General features: G+C 37.6%; 1 protein-coding gene across 2 annotated transcripts in view; it reads left to right on the plus strand.

The window, feature by feature from the left end:
* FRS2 (fibroblast growth factor receptor substrate 2) overlaps positions 1 to 17,789 on the plus strand; it is a 53,431-nt gene extending 35,642 nt beyond the window's left edge. For both annotated transcript variants that reach the window (XM_032687675.1, XM_032687674.1), the window contains exons 3-7: positions 1,156 to 1,247; positions 2,962 to 3,148; positions 6,140 to 6,298; positions 7,177 to 7,340; positions 9,692 to 17,789. In XM_032687675.1, coding sequence (XP_032543566.1) covers positions 1,182 to 1,247; positions 2,962 to 3,148; positions 6,140 to 6,298; positions 7,177 to 7,340; positions 9,692 to 10,642 — 1,527 coding nt within the window. In that variant the 5' untranslated portion in view covers positions 1,156 to 1,181 and the 3' untranslated portion in view covers positions 10,643 to 17,789. The remainder of the gene's footprint in view (positions 1 to 1,155; positions 1,248 to 2,961; positions 3,149 to 6,139; positions 6,299 to 7,176; positions 7,341 to 9,691) is intronic.
* The last annotated feature ends 2,811 nt before the right edge of the window (positions 17,790 to 20,600 follow it).

The raw sequence follows: 20,600 nt of genomic DNA on the forward strand, positions 1-20,600 counted from the left end.
GTCAGGAAAAATTATCAACTCATTCTGTCTTCTTTCTTCTTGATTCCTAATGTCATATCTCTTGTTGACTTAATAGCTTTCTTCCAGGATTTTGTCCCATTTTTCATTTGTGTAGTGAAAATTTTAGTTCTTATGCAATATAAAGATGATGTAAATGGGTTAAGTTTTCTTCTGTCTGACTTCCTCATATTTAAGAAATACAAGGCTTACTCCTCTCTGCATGGTGATAGAGGGAGAAGCAGCAAGTTGTGAGATTTGGTTGTGTGAACATTTTATCGTACTGTTTTATGAAAGTTTTGCCATATATACAAAAACCTTTAAATGAAAATATCAAAAAATAAAGTATTTATTTTTTTATTTCGTTAATTTAGTCATGCAGTTCTGTGTTAGTTGCGTATTTTACTATTTTATAGCAAATGTATAACAATTTAATTCAAATGGTACTCAATAGATTTCCCCCCCCCCAAATTTTAAAATATTTGTGTTGAATGTGAGTTTTTTCCTTCCCTTGACTTTGATTACATAATTTGATGTACATTGCTATATGGGAAATATTCAAAAGTGGAAGCACAGAACTTCACTGCATGGCTGCCAGCACACGGCTGCCTCCAGGCCTGGAATGCCTCCACCCTCTCTTGCAAAGCAGCCCTGGAGCTGCCAAAGCCAAGGCAGCCTTTCAGGATTGCCGTGTGTGATCTTGGTGTTGCCTGTGCCTGGTAACCTCCTACAGCCCAGGGCTTTTTAGGGGCGGCACTAGGGCTGTGCTCAGCAGCCTGAGCCAGGGAGTCATCATTTAGGCCCCGGTTTAGGAGATGAAAATCACACTCGGTAAGTTGTTGGTTTTTGTTTTCCCCTAAGCTGCTACCATGGAATTAAGGTGACAGATCAGATGTGTCTGTTTGGTAGTAACCTCAGGTTGAATTATTGGTAGGACTTTAACAGCTCAGTGTTACCACTCCTTAATGCCAAATCTAACTTAACTACTATACTTGTACTATCTGTGTTGACTTTTTGTTACTTATGATTGCAAAATTCATCATGAAGAATTGTAATTTGCAATAACAACCAAATTTGCATTTGGTTGTTTTGTTGATGTTACTCTATTTTTACTTATCCTAAATGACTTTGTTGGTTGGGTTTTTTTTTTCCCTTTAGAGATCAGATGGTCTTCTAAAGAAGTCATGGGTAGCTGTTGTAGCTGTCCAGATAAAGAAACTGTCCCAGATAACCACCGAAACAAGTTTAAGGTACGCAACTTACATCGTATGCTGTGAATTATTTTGTTGCTTTCTTGCAGAGTAGATCTGGGATTGAAAAAAATTAAATGAAAACAGAGTGCAGATTTCTGAATAGTTGAAACATTGCAGAGTTGCAGGTTTCTCCTGCCCCTTTGAGGGATCCTCTTTTTTAAGGGTAGGCTTTTTAGGACAGTTTTGATCTCTAGGGAGGAGAAGAAGCCCTGTGCTTTGATCCATCTCCATTTCAGTTGGTAGGGGCCAAGTAAGTGTTGTTGCCTCTGGGAAGTTACAGAAGTTAGGAAAGTATCCATAAGCATAAGGGAAGAGCTATTAGAGAAGTTTAATTGTGAACCTGAATGCAGGGTCAGCAATAGAAAATTTTAGGACTGCTGATTTTACTTGAAGGTCACTACTGATTGTAGCATTTTGAGAACTTTCGCCCTTTATTTGGAAGAAATTTATTTCTAAATATGCTTTTGTCCCATATATCTCTGGAATTTATAAGCTTGTGAACACTTGTTCATGTGCTTAACATGCTAAACATGAAACTGCTGAAGCCAGTGACTTTAAGTAAGCATACCTTTGCATAGTCACACAAGTCAGATTTGCTTCTGTGCTCCAAACTCTGAGTTGACAAAGGAATGTAATTCTTCCATAGTGAAAAATGATTCATGTGTTGCCTTAGGGAAATGTTTAATATTGTCAGTAAAGAAAGCTGAAGGATAAAATATTTATCTGTTTTCTTCCTCTTTATGCATTTGACATCACTTTGTGTAAGTAGTTCCTAATTTTCTCCTTGTGGAATTTCTCTATTGTTTGGATCGCTGATTTAGCAGCAGGAGGGAGAAGATGAAAGAATGTAATTTGCAAAATGAGGAAAATTGGCATAAGCCTCAGTGGCAGATGAAACTATTCCTAATTCTTTTCAATTGACTAGATTTCAAGTTGAAAATGTCTCTTTAAGGAGTAACATTAATTCCATAGGGGAAATTTTTGGTAGCTTTTTAATGAATAACAAAGAATTGCACTAAAAGCAGCATTGTGAGATAAAATACATGCAGGGGAAAATATATATTGTCCAAATTCCATAAAGGATGCAGATGACCTCAAAATAGTTTAAATGCAGAACAGAATAAGAGTTGAAGCTTTATACACATGTTTTCACACAAGGTAACTATAGGGTATTTGAGTTATTTGTTGACTTTAAAAAGGCAGCAAAATATCTAAAATTGTTGGGTGCTTCAGCGCAGTGTAAGGCTATAATGTATGTGAAGGAAGCTTTATCCTGGAGCCATTTACCCTTTTTTATTCCTTTTCCCAACTGTGAGTGGGATTATATGACAAAGCAAATACTTTCTTTTTTAGAAATGGGGCTCTGAGAGATTCCATTATCTGAGGAATGCCTTATGCATGTGGAAATACTTGAATATGTACATAAAGCCAGTTTAAAAAAAAGTATTTGACTTATGAATCTCTTCTACTTTAAATTTCTTACCAGATTTTACAGTAATGTTAGGCAGTTTCATTCATATTGCTTTTAAATAAGTATTATTTTAATTCTGGGTTGGGGAAGCAAAGGAACTGGTTTGGTGAGTTGTTCTTTTTTTTGTTTGGTTGGGTTTTTTTAAAAACTTTTACTTCAAGGATCGTAACTAGATTATTAGAAGTGGTATTGTTTCTCAAAAGAGTACTTACCTAATACTTTTTAACTTCTTTTTTATAGGTTATTAATGTGGATGATGATGGTAATGAACTGGGTTCTGGCATAATGGAACTTACAGATACAGAATTGATTTTGTACACCCGTAAAAGGGACTCTGTAAAATGGCACTACCTCTGTCTCCGTCGCTATGGCTACGACTCAAATCTTTTCTCTTTTGAAAGTGGTCGAAGGTGTCAAACTGGACAAGGTATGTGGAAATTTTGTACATAAAGATTTTGGAAATTTATTTGATGTTGGAAGATATTTACTGGTCCTTTGGCAAGGGTTATAAAGGCTATAGTTTTATGTGTGAGTGTGGTTTCTGGGAAAAAATTACCTTATGAGGAATGAGGATTTGAGTTGCACATAGTTTTTGGCATTGTAGGTCTGGAGGACTTGAAGCTTCTGTGTGTGAATACTTTTGGTCAGCTTAAGAGGTGGTTTTGACAGGGAAATTCTCCTGCCTCAGAGGTTGCCTTGACTTTCAGGGGGAGGCAGTGGAATCTGGAACTGTGGAGGAATCTCTTCATAATTCAAAGAATTATCTATTTTTAGATTTTAAAAGACTAGAGCGCTGATGTGAACTGAATGTCCCCACCTTATTATTATCTTCAGTAACATACTTGTGTTTCATCCTCTTCCTAAAGCAAATTACCACTTTCAATTATATCAATTACATAATTCTCAAATTTTTACGTGTTTTGGTATGAAGTGTATACTTCAGCTATGCTCAGTTATTTTCTGTGTGGCTTTCACTGGAAGATAGTTACCTTTCCAGTTCCCAGACCATGCCTGCCTTGGCCAAGGTTGGCTGCCTCTGAGAAGATTCAGGCTTTTCTCTCTTCACTGCAGCAGTCCCTGGGGTGGATGTTTTGGTTGAGGTCTTGGCCTCATTTTGTATCTTTCTACTGTGAAGTAGCTGTGTGTAGTTGGAATTCTTATGTATTCATATGTTGTGAAATTAAGTTGCAATTTTTTAACAAATTTTTAGCATTTACTAGTGGTTTTTATCAATAACAATATTTAGAAACTGCAATTTTTGGTTTTTAATTTCACTGTAAAAAAATCAGGAAGATCAAAGAACTTGATCATAAGTAAACCTGGTAAATCTTCATTGTCCAAGCAGACAAATTCTTTTTTATAAGTGTTTTAGAAGACATTCTCAGTTTGTCTCCTAATAAGAAATGGAGATGTTTTCAAATGTCACAGTGCTAAAATAAATTTTCAGAATTCTAAACAGAAAGTAATAAACTTTGTTTTGAAGATAATCACTGTAATTGATTTTGCAGGCTTAATTTATTGCTTCTTTTAAACATTGAAAAGAGATACTAATAATATTTAACTGAAAATACTAATTTGAAGGTTCTTTTCCACAGTCTTTTAGCAAGTGTGCAAAATTTTCCACCGAGTCTAATTGACTTCTCTGCTTTCCTCCCAATTGCTTTATTCTTTTTTTTTTTTAACAGAGGAGATTAAGCAGGCTGTGTAAGCAGCAACCCTTTCCTCCCTCTTTTGTTTCTTGACTTCCTTATGTGATATTAAAATACTGTGAATATTGAGAAAAAAGAAATCTGGCAGAAAATGTTCTTTGCTGTCCTTTTGCAATGGAGCATTGTTCCTGAGACCTACACTGGGTTTTGTGGGCACAGTTGCAAAACCTCATCTTCGCTTTGTGTATTAACTGAGTTTTTCATTTGAGAATTCACTGAATACTGCTGAGTAACTTGCATTAGTCAGTATTCTTGTTTGTGTTTTCCCTTTAATCTCAAATTATATCTATTGATTAGTTGTCAGAGTGCATTGATGGTGAAACATTGAGTTTGTGCTAGGTGTTAAAAAACTTGAAGACATGTTTTAGGAGCACAGCTAATAGATAATTCAGGATAGAAAACTTGGAGAACCTGGTGTGTCACCATGTTGTGTGACAGATCACATTGTATTTAATGTGAATGTATTTAAAGACAGCTGAATTCCTTGGAAACATACTGGGAGCTTTACAAGCTTGTGAACCTAGATTTTTTTAAATTCTATTTTTTATCTGTTAAGATTTAAGTATAAAGTGTGAATTTTCAGAAATACACAAAGTATTAAACATGGACTATTGTACTTGAGCTGGATCATGGGTCAGGGAAATATAGTAGTAGAAGCTCTGTAGCTGCAGTGTTACAAGCATGAAGCTTATTCAGTGCACCAGCTCAATATTATTATTGAGTGTCATTCCTCCTAAACCGCTTGGTATATTCTCAGCTGGGTTTTTGTGAACCTCTGCCATGTGGAGCATTTCTTGTAGTTCTGATCTGTCACAGTTCTGCGTCCCTAAATAAATACATGATGATAGTAATTGCCAGCATATTCACATAACTGCATTTCCAGTCGGAGTAGCTATATTGATAGGTAGTTTTTAGTAAAGAGTGTTTTAAGATTGTAATACTCACTTTGAAAAATGAGCACCTGCACCCCCGTTTAACAAGCATGTCAACTTTAACTTCATGCTTTCAATGGAAGAATAATCCAAAGCTGCGACTTTGCTGGTGAGGGTAAGTTGGGACGCTCCCTGCTGTTCAAAAGGCAAAGTGGCACAATACACACGCAACATAGTCAGTATTGCTGCTAACTTTGTGTTCTGTGTCTATTAGCCTAAAGCAATTAGTTTGTTACTGTCTGTTTCACACAGTTTGTCTTACTAGCTTTTCATTTTAATCCTCTTAAAGAAACTAAGCTTTTACTCAGTGTTTAAATCCTTTTTTGTTATGCAGGTATCTTTTTATGGTAATTTAATAGAAATCCAATTTAGGAAATGTGACCTTGTAGCACCACTGTAGTTTCATTTAAAGATTTTTAAAAATTGTATTTATTTAGTAGGTATCTTTTTTATGAGCTTAAAAGAAAGAACCTTGTGGTGTTTCCCCCCCCCCCATTTACCACTCAAAACTTAGTTTTGCTCTTAACTGAATCAGTTTTCTGTTCCCATGCACTTTTGGTGCATGGGAATCTTATTCTTCTATGAGATAACCACTTTAAAGGTTCTCACAGTAAATTTGTGTGTTTTGGTACAATAAAAATTTCATAACATTTTTGCTTCTTTAACAGGTATTCTTTATGTGGATTCCAGTTCTATTTCTTGAAAGTTATATATATTGTAAGGCATGTTTCCTAAAGTTAAAGGATTTTTAATTTTTTTGTGTGTGTGTACCTGTAGGAATCTTTGCCTTTAAATGTGCCCGGGCAGAAGAGCTATTTAACATGTTACAAGAGATAATGCAGAATAATAGCATAAATGTGGTAGAAGAACCAGTAGTAGAAAGGAATAATCATCAAACTGAATTGGAAGTTCCAAGAACCCCTCGAACACCTACCAGTAAGTATGGTTCTACTGTCAGATGACATACCTGAATGCAATGTGGTACTTAGCTGAAAATAGCATTTGATTTGCATTTAATCTTTAAATAATTAAAAAGAAAGCTAATTGAAAGCTGAGACTAACTACCAGTAATGTAGTCTATTGAGGTACTTGCTGAGGATTCTCTTTTGAGAACCCTAAGTCTTGGAAGCAGAACTGCCATAGTAAAATTCTTCACCTCTATGAAATAAGTTTTGGGAACTTAGTTGTTGCATGAGAACACTTACAAATACACCTATTGAATTGCTTTATAATATATCAACATGTTTTACCTGTAGCATTTCTGAGAAATGTTAATGTTGGGCAATGTTCCAACCTTTTTATTAGGGGAAAAAAAGTACTGGTAAAACCACATGTACAGTGGCTTTGGAATTTTTTTCTTTTGCTCGAAGTAGGAGGACGGGCAGACTGGAGTGCTTTCAGAAATACCAGAAGACTGTAGGTAATCTCACCCAGATGGCTTGATATTTGAAACTAGGAATTCCAGGTTGTTGATGATTTTAGAGGAATGGAAGCTTAGGTAAATAAGTCTCTGTTTGTCAGGGAGACACGTTAATGATAGAAAGTTGGATAGGGAGCTTAGGGGGAGGACTGCAGTGTGTAACACCCAGGTTTCATAGTTGCTTCAGACATGTTTCCCAGTAAATACTGGGATGCTATTCTCTGCTGTCTGTTTCCTTCCTCCAAGCAAAATTGAGCCTTGTGAATATTTAATACTGTTTTACATATTTTAATTTCCCTTTTGAAAATTGAAAATGAATATATAAAGCATCTTACTAATATACAGTAAAATGTTCTATTTTAATATGGTTTTGCTTGTTTTCTAATTGAATCAGCTCCTGGGTTCAATGCACAAAGTTTACCTAATGGCTATCCCAGATACCCATCTTTTGGAGATGCTTCATCACATCCTTCCAGCAGACATCCTTCTGTGGGAAGTGCACGCCTCCCCTCTGTCGGTGAAGAATCAACACATCCTTTACTTGTAGCAGAAGAGCAAGTGAGTGGTTTTTTTCCTCTCATACAACTTAGGTTCCACATTTCTTCAGATTTTTATAATGACTTTTCTGTAGGCTTTCACTTGTGTTTTTCAGTATCAGGTGTAATGTATTTCTACCGTATTTTTAAGTACCTCAGAAAAGTGTTTATTATATAATTTTTATTATATTTTGCCTCTTTAAAATGATACTTTGTAGGATAGCTTTATATTTATATACAAATAAAATATAGAAAGTATGTATTTGCATTATACTATTTTCAAAAATGTCAGTAATTATTTTTAAACACAAGTAATTGTACATTATAATGAGAGATCCTGGTCAAAAAGCTACTTTATGTGTAAGTCTTCTGTTTGGCAAATAGAAATCATGGAATATTTTAGATTATAAGGGACCTCTAGTCCTTTAGATCAAATTTTTAAGTTAGAGACAGCTGCACAGAGCTTTGTCTTGGTCATGTTTTTAATACTGCAAACAAGGGGATTCCATAGAACCTGAGCCATGTGTTCCAGTGTTTCACCACCTTTGTTGTAAAAACATTTCTCCCTAATATGTAATCAGATTTTTTTCTTGTTACAGCTGTTGTCCACTGCCCCTTAGCCTTTTGCTGAATATCTCCAAAAAGGGTCTGGCTCTGTCTTCTTTATATGTTAGGTAGTTGAAAACAGCTGTTAGGTGGTTCCCTGGCCTTTTCCTTAAGATGGAACAAAGACGGTGCTCTCAGCTTCTCCTTGTATGTCACATGCTCCAGCCCTCCACTAGCCTTTCTCCAGTATGGTGATGTCTGTCTTGTACTGAGGAGCTCAGATTCAGTCTCACAAGAACTGAGTTGATGGTAATAATCATGTTCCTTAACCTACTGGTTGTGCTACTGCTAACACAAACCAGTGCAGGTTTGTTTTTTCATTGCTGCCAGAGCATGCTGCTGACTCACATTTGACTTACCATCTACCTGGACCCCCAACTTTGCTGCAAGGCTCCTCTTCAAGTCAGTTGGTGTCTAGCCTGTTGGTGGTGGTCTATACCAGGCACTGGACTTTGCATTTTGCTGTTGCTGAGGTTTCCATGAGGTCAGTTTTCCAGGCTGCTGAGATCCCTCTCAATGGAAAGCCTACCAGTCTGGGAAAGACTGAAAACTCTCAGAGGGTGTGTTCTCTCTCATCATTCAGGTTGCTGATGAAAATGTCAGATGTTAGTCAAGTTTAATAATGTCATGTGGTTTAGGAAGATTTCTCTGTGTGACAAGAAGCAGTATTGGAAAACAGAGAGGGTAACCAGAGCAGAGTGCAGAGAACTGTCTTGTGGGAAAGGATTTGTTAGGAGCTACCTCGGAATAGTTCAGGTGTTATTGTTGGAGTTATTGAAGCGTAAATGAGTTAAAGTATCAGCGTAAGAGTCAAGTGAGCTGTAAATAACACTTCAGCCTGTAGAGCTTGACAGAGAGGTTTGGAAGGCTACACGACTGCTGCTGTAAAATACTACTTTTGCTGTTTGGGTATCCAGACACAGAATTAAAATTTAGAGAAAGAATCCAGTGTTTCCCATTCAGCCTTGTGTTGATCCACTTTGGGAAATTGGAGGGATAACCTAGTAGTATATTTTTGCCTTTCCTAGCAGCATATGGTGACAACTCCTGCTTCTATTTAATTCTGAGTTCCACTCTTCATATGGAATTATATATTTTTCTATTTCAGTTTCTGTTATTATGAAGCTGTTGGCTCTTGAAGAAAGAATTGACTGTTCTTTCAGTAGACCCAACCTCTCTTTTTGTTCCTGCAGTAGTACACAAGGCAAGAGCCTGACGGTTTTTTTAGGTCTCTCTATGGTTTTGTTTTGTTTTGATTTGCAAGTTTCCTTTGCAATGTGGAAATTACAAAGACAAATTTAGGAAAATAACTGTTGGTCACTGTCATGGTAAGGGACAAAAAAGTAAAGCTCTCACTAATCTGTCTGTGTGAAGTAATGAGTTAATGGATGTAATGAAGTAAGGAGCAGCCCAAGTTTGCCCTGATCAGAGCAGAGCTGTAATAGAACCTGAAAAGTGAGAATTAGAGCACAACTGAGATAAAACATCAAATAAAACTAATTATTAATCTAAAATATAAATTCGGTTCTTTTGTTATAGTAGCATTAACAAAACCAACAACAAAATTTCAGGGAAAAAACCCAAAACTGACCACAGTTCAACAAAACGTGAGAGGTGACCTTTACTCTTAAACGCCTGCCATAACAAAATCTTATTTTCTGGTATTTTTATTAGAAAAGTGGGGAGCTAAGAAGGAAAGAAATTTGGAGAGGGGAAAAAGAGGCACAAAGAGCATTTGAATTTCCTCATTTTTTCTTCCTCTTTTAGGTGCACACTTACGTCAACACTACTGGAGTACAAGAAGAAAGAAAAAATCGATTGAGTGTGCATGTGCCACTGGAATCAAAGCTTTCAAACACTGAAATAACTAAAGTGAAAGAAGATCAGATGTGTACTGATGACAGAGATGCTCAGGTTCTCCTGGAGCCTGAAGGAGTCAAATTTGTTTTAGGACCAACACCTGTTCAAAGGCAGTTAATGGAAAGAGAGAAACTGGAGCAACTTGGGAGAGATCAAGTTAGCGGCAGCAGCACAAACAACACTGAATGGGACACTGGGTACGACAGCGATGAACGTAGAGAAACACCATCTGGTAATAAACTGGTGTATGAAAATATAAATAGGTTATCAATCCCTAGTGCCTCAGGGGTCAGGAGAGGTCGCTTGACATCAACCAGTACCTCAGACACCCAGAACATTAACAACTCTGCTCAGAGGAGAACTGCGCTGTTGAACTATGAGAACTTGCCATCCTTGCCTCCTGTTTGGGAAGCTCGCAAGCTGAGTAGAGATGAAGATGACAGTTTAGGACCAAAGACCCCATCTCTGAATGGCTACCACAATAACCTAGATCTAATGCATAATTATGTCAATACAGAGAATGTAACAGTACCAGCAAGTGCTCATAAAATAGAATTTGCACGACGTCGGGACTGTACCCCAACAGTCTTTAACTTTGACATTAGGCGTCCAAGTTTAGAACACAGGCAGCTCAACTATATACAGGTTGACTTGGAAGGTGGTAGTGACTCTGACAACCCTCAGACTCCAAAAACCCCCACCACTCCACTTCCGCAAACTCCAACCAGGCGCACAGACCTGTATGCTGTGATAGACATTGAAAGAACTGCTGCTATGTCAAGCTTGCAAAAAGCACTGCCCCGAGATGATGGTACTTCTAGGAAAACTAGACATAACAGTACTGACCTGCCTATGTGAGCCTGGGAAGCATTGAATCATTTGCACCTTTTGTGAAGTTTATAACATTGAAGATGCGAGTACTTTGCATTTCTTAACACTAATGCCTTTTATAGACTAATAGAACTTTTTCTGCATACTTCATGTACTTGTCTAACTAAAGGGAATTAATGTAGAGCAAGTATTCATCTAGGTAACACTATTTCATTCTACAGTAGAAGTAATTACTGCATAGCAGCATCACCACCTTTCACAGTGCCTCCTTAATTGATTAGAGTCTGAGTGACATGCTGGTTTTGAATTTATAAATATTCTGGTCTGGTGCCTATACTCATTAATGGCATTTATAACACTTTTTAAAGCCTCTTGATATGTGCATTATTAGCAGGTAAACCTAATCTTTCAATATACATATCTTACATTCATTTCTCATTGAAGTGGTTCCTCCAGAATGAAATGTATGTAATACACTAATTCACTCAGTTTGACACACACAAGATACATTGGTTCATCTCAAGGAATATAAACACCACACCTTTTTTGCCTGTGGGCAAGAAGGCCTCTAATTCCTGACAGTTTTCTCAACTTGTGTGATTTTTGAGAGGTCACATTGATGTTCGTTGATCAGAGCTATAAACACATCTAAATCCAGCCTTAAGCTCCTTCCGCTAGAGTAGAATTCCAAGTTGCATATCAAATTCCCTGTGAAATCTGGCAAAATTTTAATCCCATTAGAGTTTTGGGGTTTTTTGTGAAGGAATTCACAGGTGGGCTGTATGAATTAAGGCTCTCTTGTCATTTCTTAGTTCACTGTCCTTTTCTTTCTTTGCATTTGTATGTTTCTTTTTTATTTGTTCCATAATGTCTCGTTTTAAAAGTCAAAATTTTGTACATATCTTTAATTATTGTTCAGGGTCATATATGTGTTTGTCTTATTCTCTGCATTTGACAAAGAAAGACTCTTGAAGGTCAAATAGTTGTCTTTGTCCAGTGTTCTACTTTTTTATGCCTGACAGAAATATCCCAGCTCTCCAGCAGCATGCATTATTGCACAACTGGAAAGGTTTATTATGCAGTTATTGTCTTCCACTAAAGCATCAAACACAGGTTACACGGGAGGCAGGGTACTGGACTCGATAGTTCTTTATAGAAAGTTGTACATTCTAGCAGTGTGCATCCATAGGTGATAGTATACTTTAATTTAGAAAGATATGTAGTAAATTATCTGAAGGTAGTATTATCTACAAGCGTAATTCTTTCCTTTTGCAGTTGGTGAATTTGGTCACAATGATGGCTGCTCAGTGTTACAGGTACATCCAGGTAGAATGTTCTTTGTTGAATACGCCAGATGCACCCTTAGAAGTTTTTATTTTGTTTTGTTTATTAATACTCTGAATAATCTTAGAATTCTGGCAGTATTGCAGGCGCACCTTGGTACTAGCAGTAGAAGAGATTGCTCTTGAGCCTGTGATTGCAAAGGAACTGACACTTGTGTGAACTGGTATGATGTAAAATAACCCCTGAACTGTGAGGAAAAACATGCACAAAAAGCCATTTGGAGATCTGGAAAAGCATTAAGGGTCTTCATGCAATATCTGAGTTGAAGTTTTATTAAAAAAAAAACTACAGTTATTTTCAGTCTTTTAAATTGGTGTGTATTTCTGTTCCTCTTTTTTCTTTGGTCTTCTCTCATTTAGTAGTGGCATCAGTAGTAGCACCTGAAATACATGTGTCTTGCCACACCATTAGCTGGTATCAGGCAACTTTTTCACTTTGACTTTAATTATTTTTTACAGACTGTATGGTACTGAAATACCAGATGCATAAAGACTATAATTTGCAGAAGTAAAAGATGGGAGTCACTGAGACCATTATGAGGACCTTAAACGAGATTTAAAAAAAACCCAAAACAATCCTCATTAATGATTTCATGATCAGCCTTTGCATATTCGTGTGATAGGCTTGTTGACTTGTGATGAGACCTTGGTACTCAAAAAGGTAATGACTACCTAAAGCTAGGCATTTTACAGGTCTGCAGTCTCTTGAAAGGAGCCAGGTGGGGGTCAGCCTCTTCTCCGAGGCAACTAGTGATGAGACAAGAGGACATAGTCTTGAGCTGCACCAGAGGAGGTTTATGTTAGACATTAGCAAGAAATTCATCACAGAATGTAAGATTAGACATTGGAATGGGCTGCCCAGAGAGGTGGTGGAGTTACCGTCCCTGGAGGTGTTTAAGGAAAGACTGAATGTGGGTGGCACTGAGTGCCATGGTCTAGTTGATGAGGTAGTGTTCAGTCATAGGTTGGACTTCATGATCTCAGAGGTCTTTTCCAACTTAATTGATTCTGTGATTCTGTAAGTGTTCCCACACATCTTTGCCCTTGCCTCACCTTATGCTATGGACCAGTCTTGGTCTGTACTGAAGAGAAATTACCATGCATTGCAAAATACTGGATTAATAATACTGGTGTGATTCTTTTTCTTAGTGTATAGCTCACTTAAGTTTGTGAGCTGAACTGATGCTTCAGCTTGTGTTTTCAGACAAACGTGTTTGATCTAACTAGCTGCTTAGAAATATTTGGTCCTCATCTGTATAGTTTGGACAAATTAATTGGACCCTAAAAACACACCTGTGAGGCAGGAAAGTAATATTCTTAAGTGCCAAATATGGAAACAGGTTTCAGGTAGATCGTAAGTAACCTGCTGAAATTTCAACAACCACACATATCTCTCCTTAGTTCCACTGCACTGTCCTATGCATTTAGTCTGAATAGTTTCAGATAAAAGGAATGGTCTGAGAATTTTTTTATCTTGTTGCAAGTTTTGCAATGTTTTCCTAGCTCTGGTCCCTAGAATTGAGAACATACTGAAGTTTCAACTTTTTGTAGCCTTAATTATACTAACGAGTCTGATGACATGTTTTCCAGGACTACTTTTTTAACATCTTACTTTTTACAGGTGGGATAATGCTTTCTCATTTTGTGTATGCTGCAAACATATTGAGTATTCCCTGTTACCCATACTACTCATCTTTAGCATTCTTTATTTTCTGCCCCTTGAAGTAGATGCAGTTGCAATGCACTTTACTCTTTTAGACTTGGTAAATATTTTTTTCAATTTTTCTTTTAAAGGCTGTGATGTTGGATTTAGTTTCTGTAATCTAGGATTCAGTTTTCAGCTGAAATCTCTCCACAGTATTTAGATCGTATTTATTTTGGGCCCACAGATGTATAGACCAAGAAACTACAAATATGTAACTATTTTCTTTAGTTAATGAGACATATTAAGTTTACATAAACAAGGTCCTGCAAAAATGGTAACATCTCCATCAGTTCTATTTTTCATCCATGACATGTGGTTGGCTGCTGCCCTTCAAGCATATTTGACAAGGGAAAGCCTTTAACTGTAGGTATTCCTTTAATGCAATGATTTGGGAAAGATATACATTAGTGTATCTTTTAAACAAGGAAACTGAGTTGGTAAAAAAGATGAAACGGTGACCAAAAGTACATAAAGATTGTAGTAGAAATACAGGTAGTGAGAATTTAATCCACTGTTATATCAGGAAAATAATCTTCTGTTTCCCCCAGTAAATACATTTTGCATATGACAGGGGTTGAATGTGATGGTGTGCATTGAAGCACTATTCCTGTTCCTATTAAAGTCTGCAGAGCTTTTATAGGAAACTTAACTATTCGAGGAGACATTTCATATAATAAATTGCTTAAACCCCCTGGGGTGTGTGTGTGTGTGTGTGTGTGTGTATGTCCCCCGCCCCCAGATGTTTGGATATTTGTGTGTGTGTTTACACCTCTGACTGTAGCTTGGGTGTAAAAAATGTCACAGAAATATGTAAGCTGTACAAAGTCCAAAACAGTGTCAAAACAGAGCTGCTTTGGTATGTGACAGACCAGCAGTTGATTTTGCTTGTTTTTTGACAGTGTGTATTGGCTCAAAATCTGGCTGTCCTTGTTTTTGTTTTATATTTAATGACTTCTCAATGAGACAGAGTAAGGAGAGAGCAGATTGTTTTTATTCACTGTCGGTGAAGTAAAAATGGAAGTTCTGATTAATGTCAGTTACTGCTTTGAGCATGTAACGATGTATCTGATTTGGACCTCTATTTCTAAGCAGTATTCTCTTCATGTAAAGGTGGGATCAATGGTGAAGTTCCATTTCTGCACTGTACTAATTTATTTAATGGCTGCAAATAAGATGAAACTGATAGAATAGGAACTAGTAGTGGACTTAAATCTGAAATTCTTCTATGTCCCCTAAAGGAGTTTGGTCCTTCAGTGTGATAGATAGAATTAGGTGGTTTTGGAATTTAATGATACGATCTTTCCCATCTCTTCCTTGAGGTAGCAATTCAGGCATTTATATTGACAGTATTTACTTAATATAAACCTAAGTTCATTTATTATATGTTTATTTTAAATTCATATACACTCCAAAAAAAAACAAGTCCAGAAGAAATTCCACCACAAAAAACTGCGTTAAGATGGAGTCAGGTTTGTTGATGTCCTTCTTACAGAGCATATATGAAAAAGACAGGAAGTCATGAATTGAGGTTCTTTCACAATCTTTAGGAATTACTTCCTCTTTTGGAAAAGATAAGTGCATCAGAAGAAAAAAACAAAACTAAAAAGAGCAACCTAGCATCTACAACTCTGACCATGTATACATTATTTCTTGTGGTACTGTGCTACAAGATACGTTACTAAGTCTGTCAGATGTCTTAGGAGGATATTGCCCTAACACAGTGTTTACTCCAGATTAACGCAGTATTTTGTTTGGAAATATGTAGGTGTACAGATAGAATATGAGAGATAAAGTTGATGAAACAAGTGTTGGACATTTCTATATTTTTATATATTATGAAGGGCATTTTTGAAATTTTTCTTGCAGTTTTAGTAATTATTTAGCGTGGTAATATACATATATTGTGACAACGTTTTCTGCTATATCCATTACTTTGGTGTAATTCTGTTTTATGTAGCAAATATGTGTATATACAAAGGAGATTATGTAAAAATTATGATTAAAAAATAGGCTGAAGCCCTTCAGAATAAGGACCGTCTTCCTCTGTGTCTGCAAAGTACTAAATGCCTTGGGGTCCCAGTCAGAGCTCATGTCTGAGACCTGTGGTGACTGAATTGCCAAGCGATGAGTGGGGGGGAAGCAGCTCCTCTGCTTCCCATGAGAAGCCGTAGTGCAAAAGGTGCCATGAAGCTTACCTTGCCAATCCCTGCTGCTGGGGCTGTGCTGTTCATGGTCATTCCAACACCACCTGCCAAGCAACCCAGAGAGCCCAGAGTCCATGTATCCTTTGCTCTGGTCCTTCCCTTTGACAATAGGAAAGGAGGTCTTAGAAGAAGGTTTGGTGTCATCAGGGAATCTTCCTTGTTAGCAGGGCTTCCAGAGCTCGTTGGGTCTGCATGCAGTGTCCTTTGAAGCTGAACAGATGATTCCTGTTGACTTCAAGGGCCACTGGATATGTTCTGCAAGATAAAGTTCTGCTGACAGCTCTGTTACACCTGAAGACCTGGTGTCAAGTTCTTCAGGAATGGTCTAAAAATACTGTAAAAATATAAATATATTTAATTACACGTACTGAAAAACAAATCCTATTTGTTGTGGTCAGAGTTCAGATAATTACAGGAATTTTGATTTCTTAGTCATACTTGCATGTATGTTGCTTTGACTATTCTGTATGAAAGAGGAAGTGATTCTAAATTGAGTGAAAGATTGGGATTACACCTTTTTTTTAATGGCCATGTTATTTAGGAATGGATGTCAGCAAATTTAAATCCATAATAATGCAGTTTTTTGCATTAGAACATGTGTGTATATCATACACCCACATTTTATATATAATATATATTTGGTACTAACTTTGTATTTTCCCTGGAATTTTGCCAAATTGCAAACACAGATGTTCTCACTTGCAAGACTTTGGTACTTAACTGAATGTGTAAGAAATGCTCTGGTATGAAAGGAAAGAGTGTTATATGGTGTCCCACAGTATGGGGACTCAACCAGCAGGCACGTTGCCTTTTTCACATCTCGCTTCATTGCAGCATCACTTTTGGTCTCCTCAAAAGCATTTCTGTGTCTCAGCCCAACTGCAGACAGCTGAATACTGCCCTAGCATGAAAGCTGACTGGTAGGTAGTAAGGATACAGTAGTCACCAGTGTGCCACAAATGCATTTATTAAATGCAGAAATACATTTCTACAAAGGCCAAAATCTTATATTGTATGTTCCTTTCTTGTCATTACATTGTATCATATTGTAAGATTATTGTATGTCCTAATTTGCATTATAAAATGTTTTTTCCTACTTAAAGACATAAATATAGCAACTTTGTATAAAGGTAGCTTTCTAGATTTTTATTTCTTTTATATGAAAAAGTCTAAACAGTGGGAGTACCATTGCCAAATTGTTTATAAAATTTCAAGTAATATTCCCTGTTAAATGAATTTGTTTTTACAAACATTCCGTATTTCTTATACTATGCAGAAAGATTGTATTTTTATGTCATTCCACATTAATCTTAAAAAATTAATTTCACTTGTTTTAAGCTGCCATTATTGAGAAAGCTTACCAAATGTGCATTTTTAAAAAATGTGTTATGTATTATGAAACATTTTCCCCCCTTTACCAGTGCCAACTTCATTTGAAAAAAAAAATAAATTGTAGCATGGCAATAAACTATTGATTTTACATTAAAAATTGTCTGTGGATTACTTCAGTAGTTCGCAGGGTTAGTGTCAATGTATTGTCTTTTTTTTTTTTTAATAACCTTTTTTGCTTTTCTTTAAATCATTGTTTCAGGTACCTGTCTCTGCCTTCATCTTGCCTCCATATTGCACTCATTACTCAGTAGTAAAAAAAAAAACAACCCAAACTGATCATGATGACCTGAAGTCTTTAAATTTGTCTCCAAACTTCTGTTTCATGTTCTGCTAGTTTTCTGTCACATCTTTGTCATGCACGTAGATTTAGATTTTTTTGTTGTGGTAGTAGTGTTGCTGTCAACTATGGGCTAGTGAATCACATGCCAGCAATTTCAATGTGCTATGTTTCAGAAAACCCAAAAGGAATTTCTTAGCATAGTACTGATAAATTCTGAAAGAAAGAACTAAGAAAATAAAAAGGTTGAAGTCCAGGTTGCCTTTTGGATTTCTTCTGGAGACTATAAAATATGGTGGTGATTTTTCAAAATTCCCTATTTTCTCTTTAATCCTTCCCAAGTCAGTGTTTTAAGGCATAATTTCAATAAAGGTATATGTAGCCAACAAATGAACAAAACCCTAGAAACATCAGGAGATGTTTTGTTTTCATAACTCCTTAAGAAACAACATTACGTGGTCCATGCATAGTGTTGGTTAGATAACTTAGACCATTGGAAACTCAGTTCTCAAGAAGGTTTTCATATCCCTGGACAACAGTTCTGGAGCTTTTGTAACATCCATTACACGTAATATTTCCCTACTAGCGTGATGCAGGCTTCAGTAGAAACTTTGGTTCTTTGTATCTTCATGTCAAAGCATTAAAGAGTTCCCCTTTCAGCTATATGTGCCATAATGATATAACTGGCCCTGCTAAAATCGCTATATATAAATCACAACAAAACGTAAATTTTCAGTTGTGAGCACCTGAAGTGTTAGATTTTGTGAAGAGTTCTCTGGTTTCCTTCCTCAATCAAATTTGTACCTGCTCAGAAACTTAGGTGACTGGTCTGACTGAAGTTAAGCCTCAAACTAGATTGTGACTGATGTCTGAATTACTGGTCCTTGAGGACTCTTGCTACTGTATTATTCCTACATCACTAAGCTTGTCTGCAAGTAGAAGGTCTTGATCTGAATTGAATCACTATCAGATACTGAGATATGTGGAGGTCTGATTGAGAATTCATCCCTGAGCAATGAAGCCTGTGCTTTGCTGAGCTGTCTGGGGTGTCAAATGGTCTTTGGGACTGAAACATGCTCTGTTTCTGAATCTTGAAAGAGGTGAGGTGATTTATAGAATCACAGAATGGGTAAGGCTGGAAGGGCTCACAGTGGGTGGGCCTGCTCAAGCAGGGTCATCCCAGAGCACATGGCACAAGATTGCGTCCAGATGGTTCCGGAATATCTCCAGGGAGGGAGACTCCACAACCTCTCTGGGCAATCTGTTCCAGTGCACGGTCACCCGCACAGTGAAGTTCTTCCTTGTATTCAGGTGGAACTTCCTGTGCATCACTTTCTGCCCATTGCCTCTTGTCCCATTGTTTGGCATCTCCAAGAAGAGCCTGGGTCCTCTTGGCTCCCGCCCTTCAGATGCACTGACGAGGTCTCAGTCATCTGTTCACGGCTGAACAGGTCCAGGTCTCTCAGTCTCTCCTTGTAAGAGAGACTGTCCCCTGATCATCTTTGCAGCCCTCTGCTGGATCCACCCCAGAAGCTCCATGTCTCTTGTACTGAGGAGCACAGAGCTGGACACAGCACTCCAGATGTGGCCTCACTAGGGCTGAGTAGAGGGGCAGGATCACCTCCCTTGACCTGCTGGCATTTATGAAAATATTAAAATGATGCACTTTTTTCCTTCACTTAAAGTGACTTTAAAAATTGCCCTTGGCACAACAGAGATGAGGGCTTTGTGCAGCTGCAAGAGGCAGGAACACAGAATCAGTCCTGCTGTTGTGCTCTTCCTATTCTGGTGTCGCTACTTTTACACATTATAAATCATAGCTTAGCAATAGTCAAAACCTCCTTAAAACAAACTTACTAATTTGCTGTAGCAAGTTTTTCTATGCACATTTGATCTTCCAAAGGCTATAACTCAAATAATGGTTTAAGGCACTTTGAAATCATTTTTCCCCCAACTCACACCACTGTAGCAGCAAATGTGAATTAAAATGAATCATTACTTTAGTGCAAATCTTTGCACTAAAGATGCTCTGATTCTGAGACAGAAGCCATTAATGTTTTAGTTGGGTTATTTGCTAGCCAAAACCTAAATACTTTTCTGCATACCTATCAGGAAAACTAAAGATGCTAAAATTCAATTAGTACTCCAGTTTTCAGAATAAGGTTAGGGGGGTGGGGAGCAGGGAAAACATACCTAACTCTGTGAGGAAAACAGAGCAAAAAGCCCAAAATACTGAAGAACTAATTGTCATACTTAGGTATGTCATAATTAGGTACTGTCATACTTAAACCCAGTAATACAGGTGAAAGTTGGCAGAGTTTTAGTCATGTTCTTTTTTGCTGTCTCCATTGGGATGGATTTCTGCCACTCTGAATCTACAACAACTTTGCATATATCTGAAGTTTTCTATCTGGCAGCAAGAAGAGGAAAACCAGCTGGAATTAATTCTCGAGGAATTAATCATACAAAAGAATTCTGGGGTTTTTTTTAATATGACTAGGTAAGTAGGGGGCTTTCTGTGTGGAGGAAAAGCAGTGACAAAGCAAGGCTCTGATGTTGTCTCACACTGGCAAAGCTGCCAATATTTCAATATAGAAATGAAGAGGATATTGAGTCGGATTGTCCTGGGGTGTCTCCTGTGCACTGCTTTTAACTGGTGACATGAATCTCGTGATCTCATAGCAGCTATATGGGATGGTCTGGCAAGCGCACTGGAGGCCAGGAGCAGTCATTAAAAATGTTTTTGACCTGTTTAAGAATTGACCTCCAAGAATATAACTGAATCGTAGAATCACAGAATGGATTCTTGCCATGTCCTTGCCACGGCCAGGGACACCCAGGGTGCTCAAAGCCGTATCCAGCCTGGCCTCGGACACTTCCAAAAATGGGCCATCCTCGAGTTCTCTGGGCAACCTGTTGCAGCGCCTCTCCACCCTCACAGTGCAGAATTTCCTCCTCACGGCCTGTGAGCCACAGCTCCGCCGCAGCCGCAGGACTCCCGGGGCGGGCGGGCGCGGGGCGCGGAGGCGGGGCCGGACTGCGCTCCCAGAGCGCCGCGCGCGGC

The sequence above is a fragment of the Chiroxiphia lanceolata genome, chromosome 5 (genome assembly GCF_009829145.1).
Source record: "Chiroxiphia lanceolata isolate bChiLan1 chromosome 5, bChiLan1.pri, whole genome shotgun sequence".
In the NCBI taxonomy this organism is placed as follows: Eukaryota; Metazoa; Chordata; class Aves; order Passeriformes; family Pipridae; genus Chiroxiphia; species Chiroxiphia lanceolata.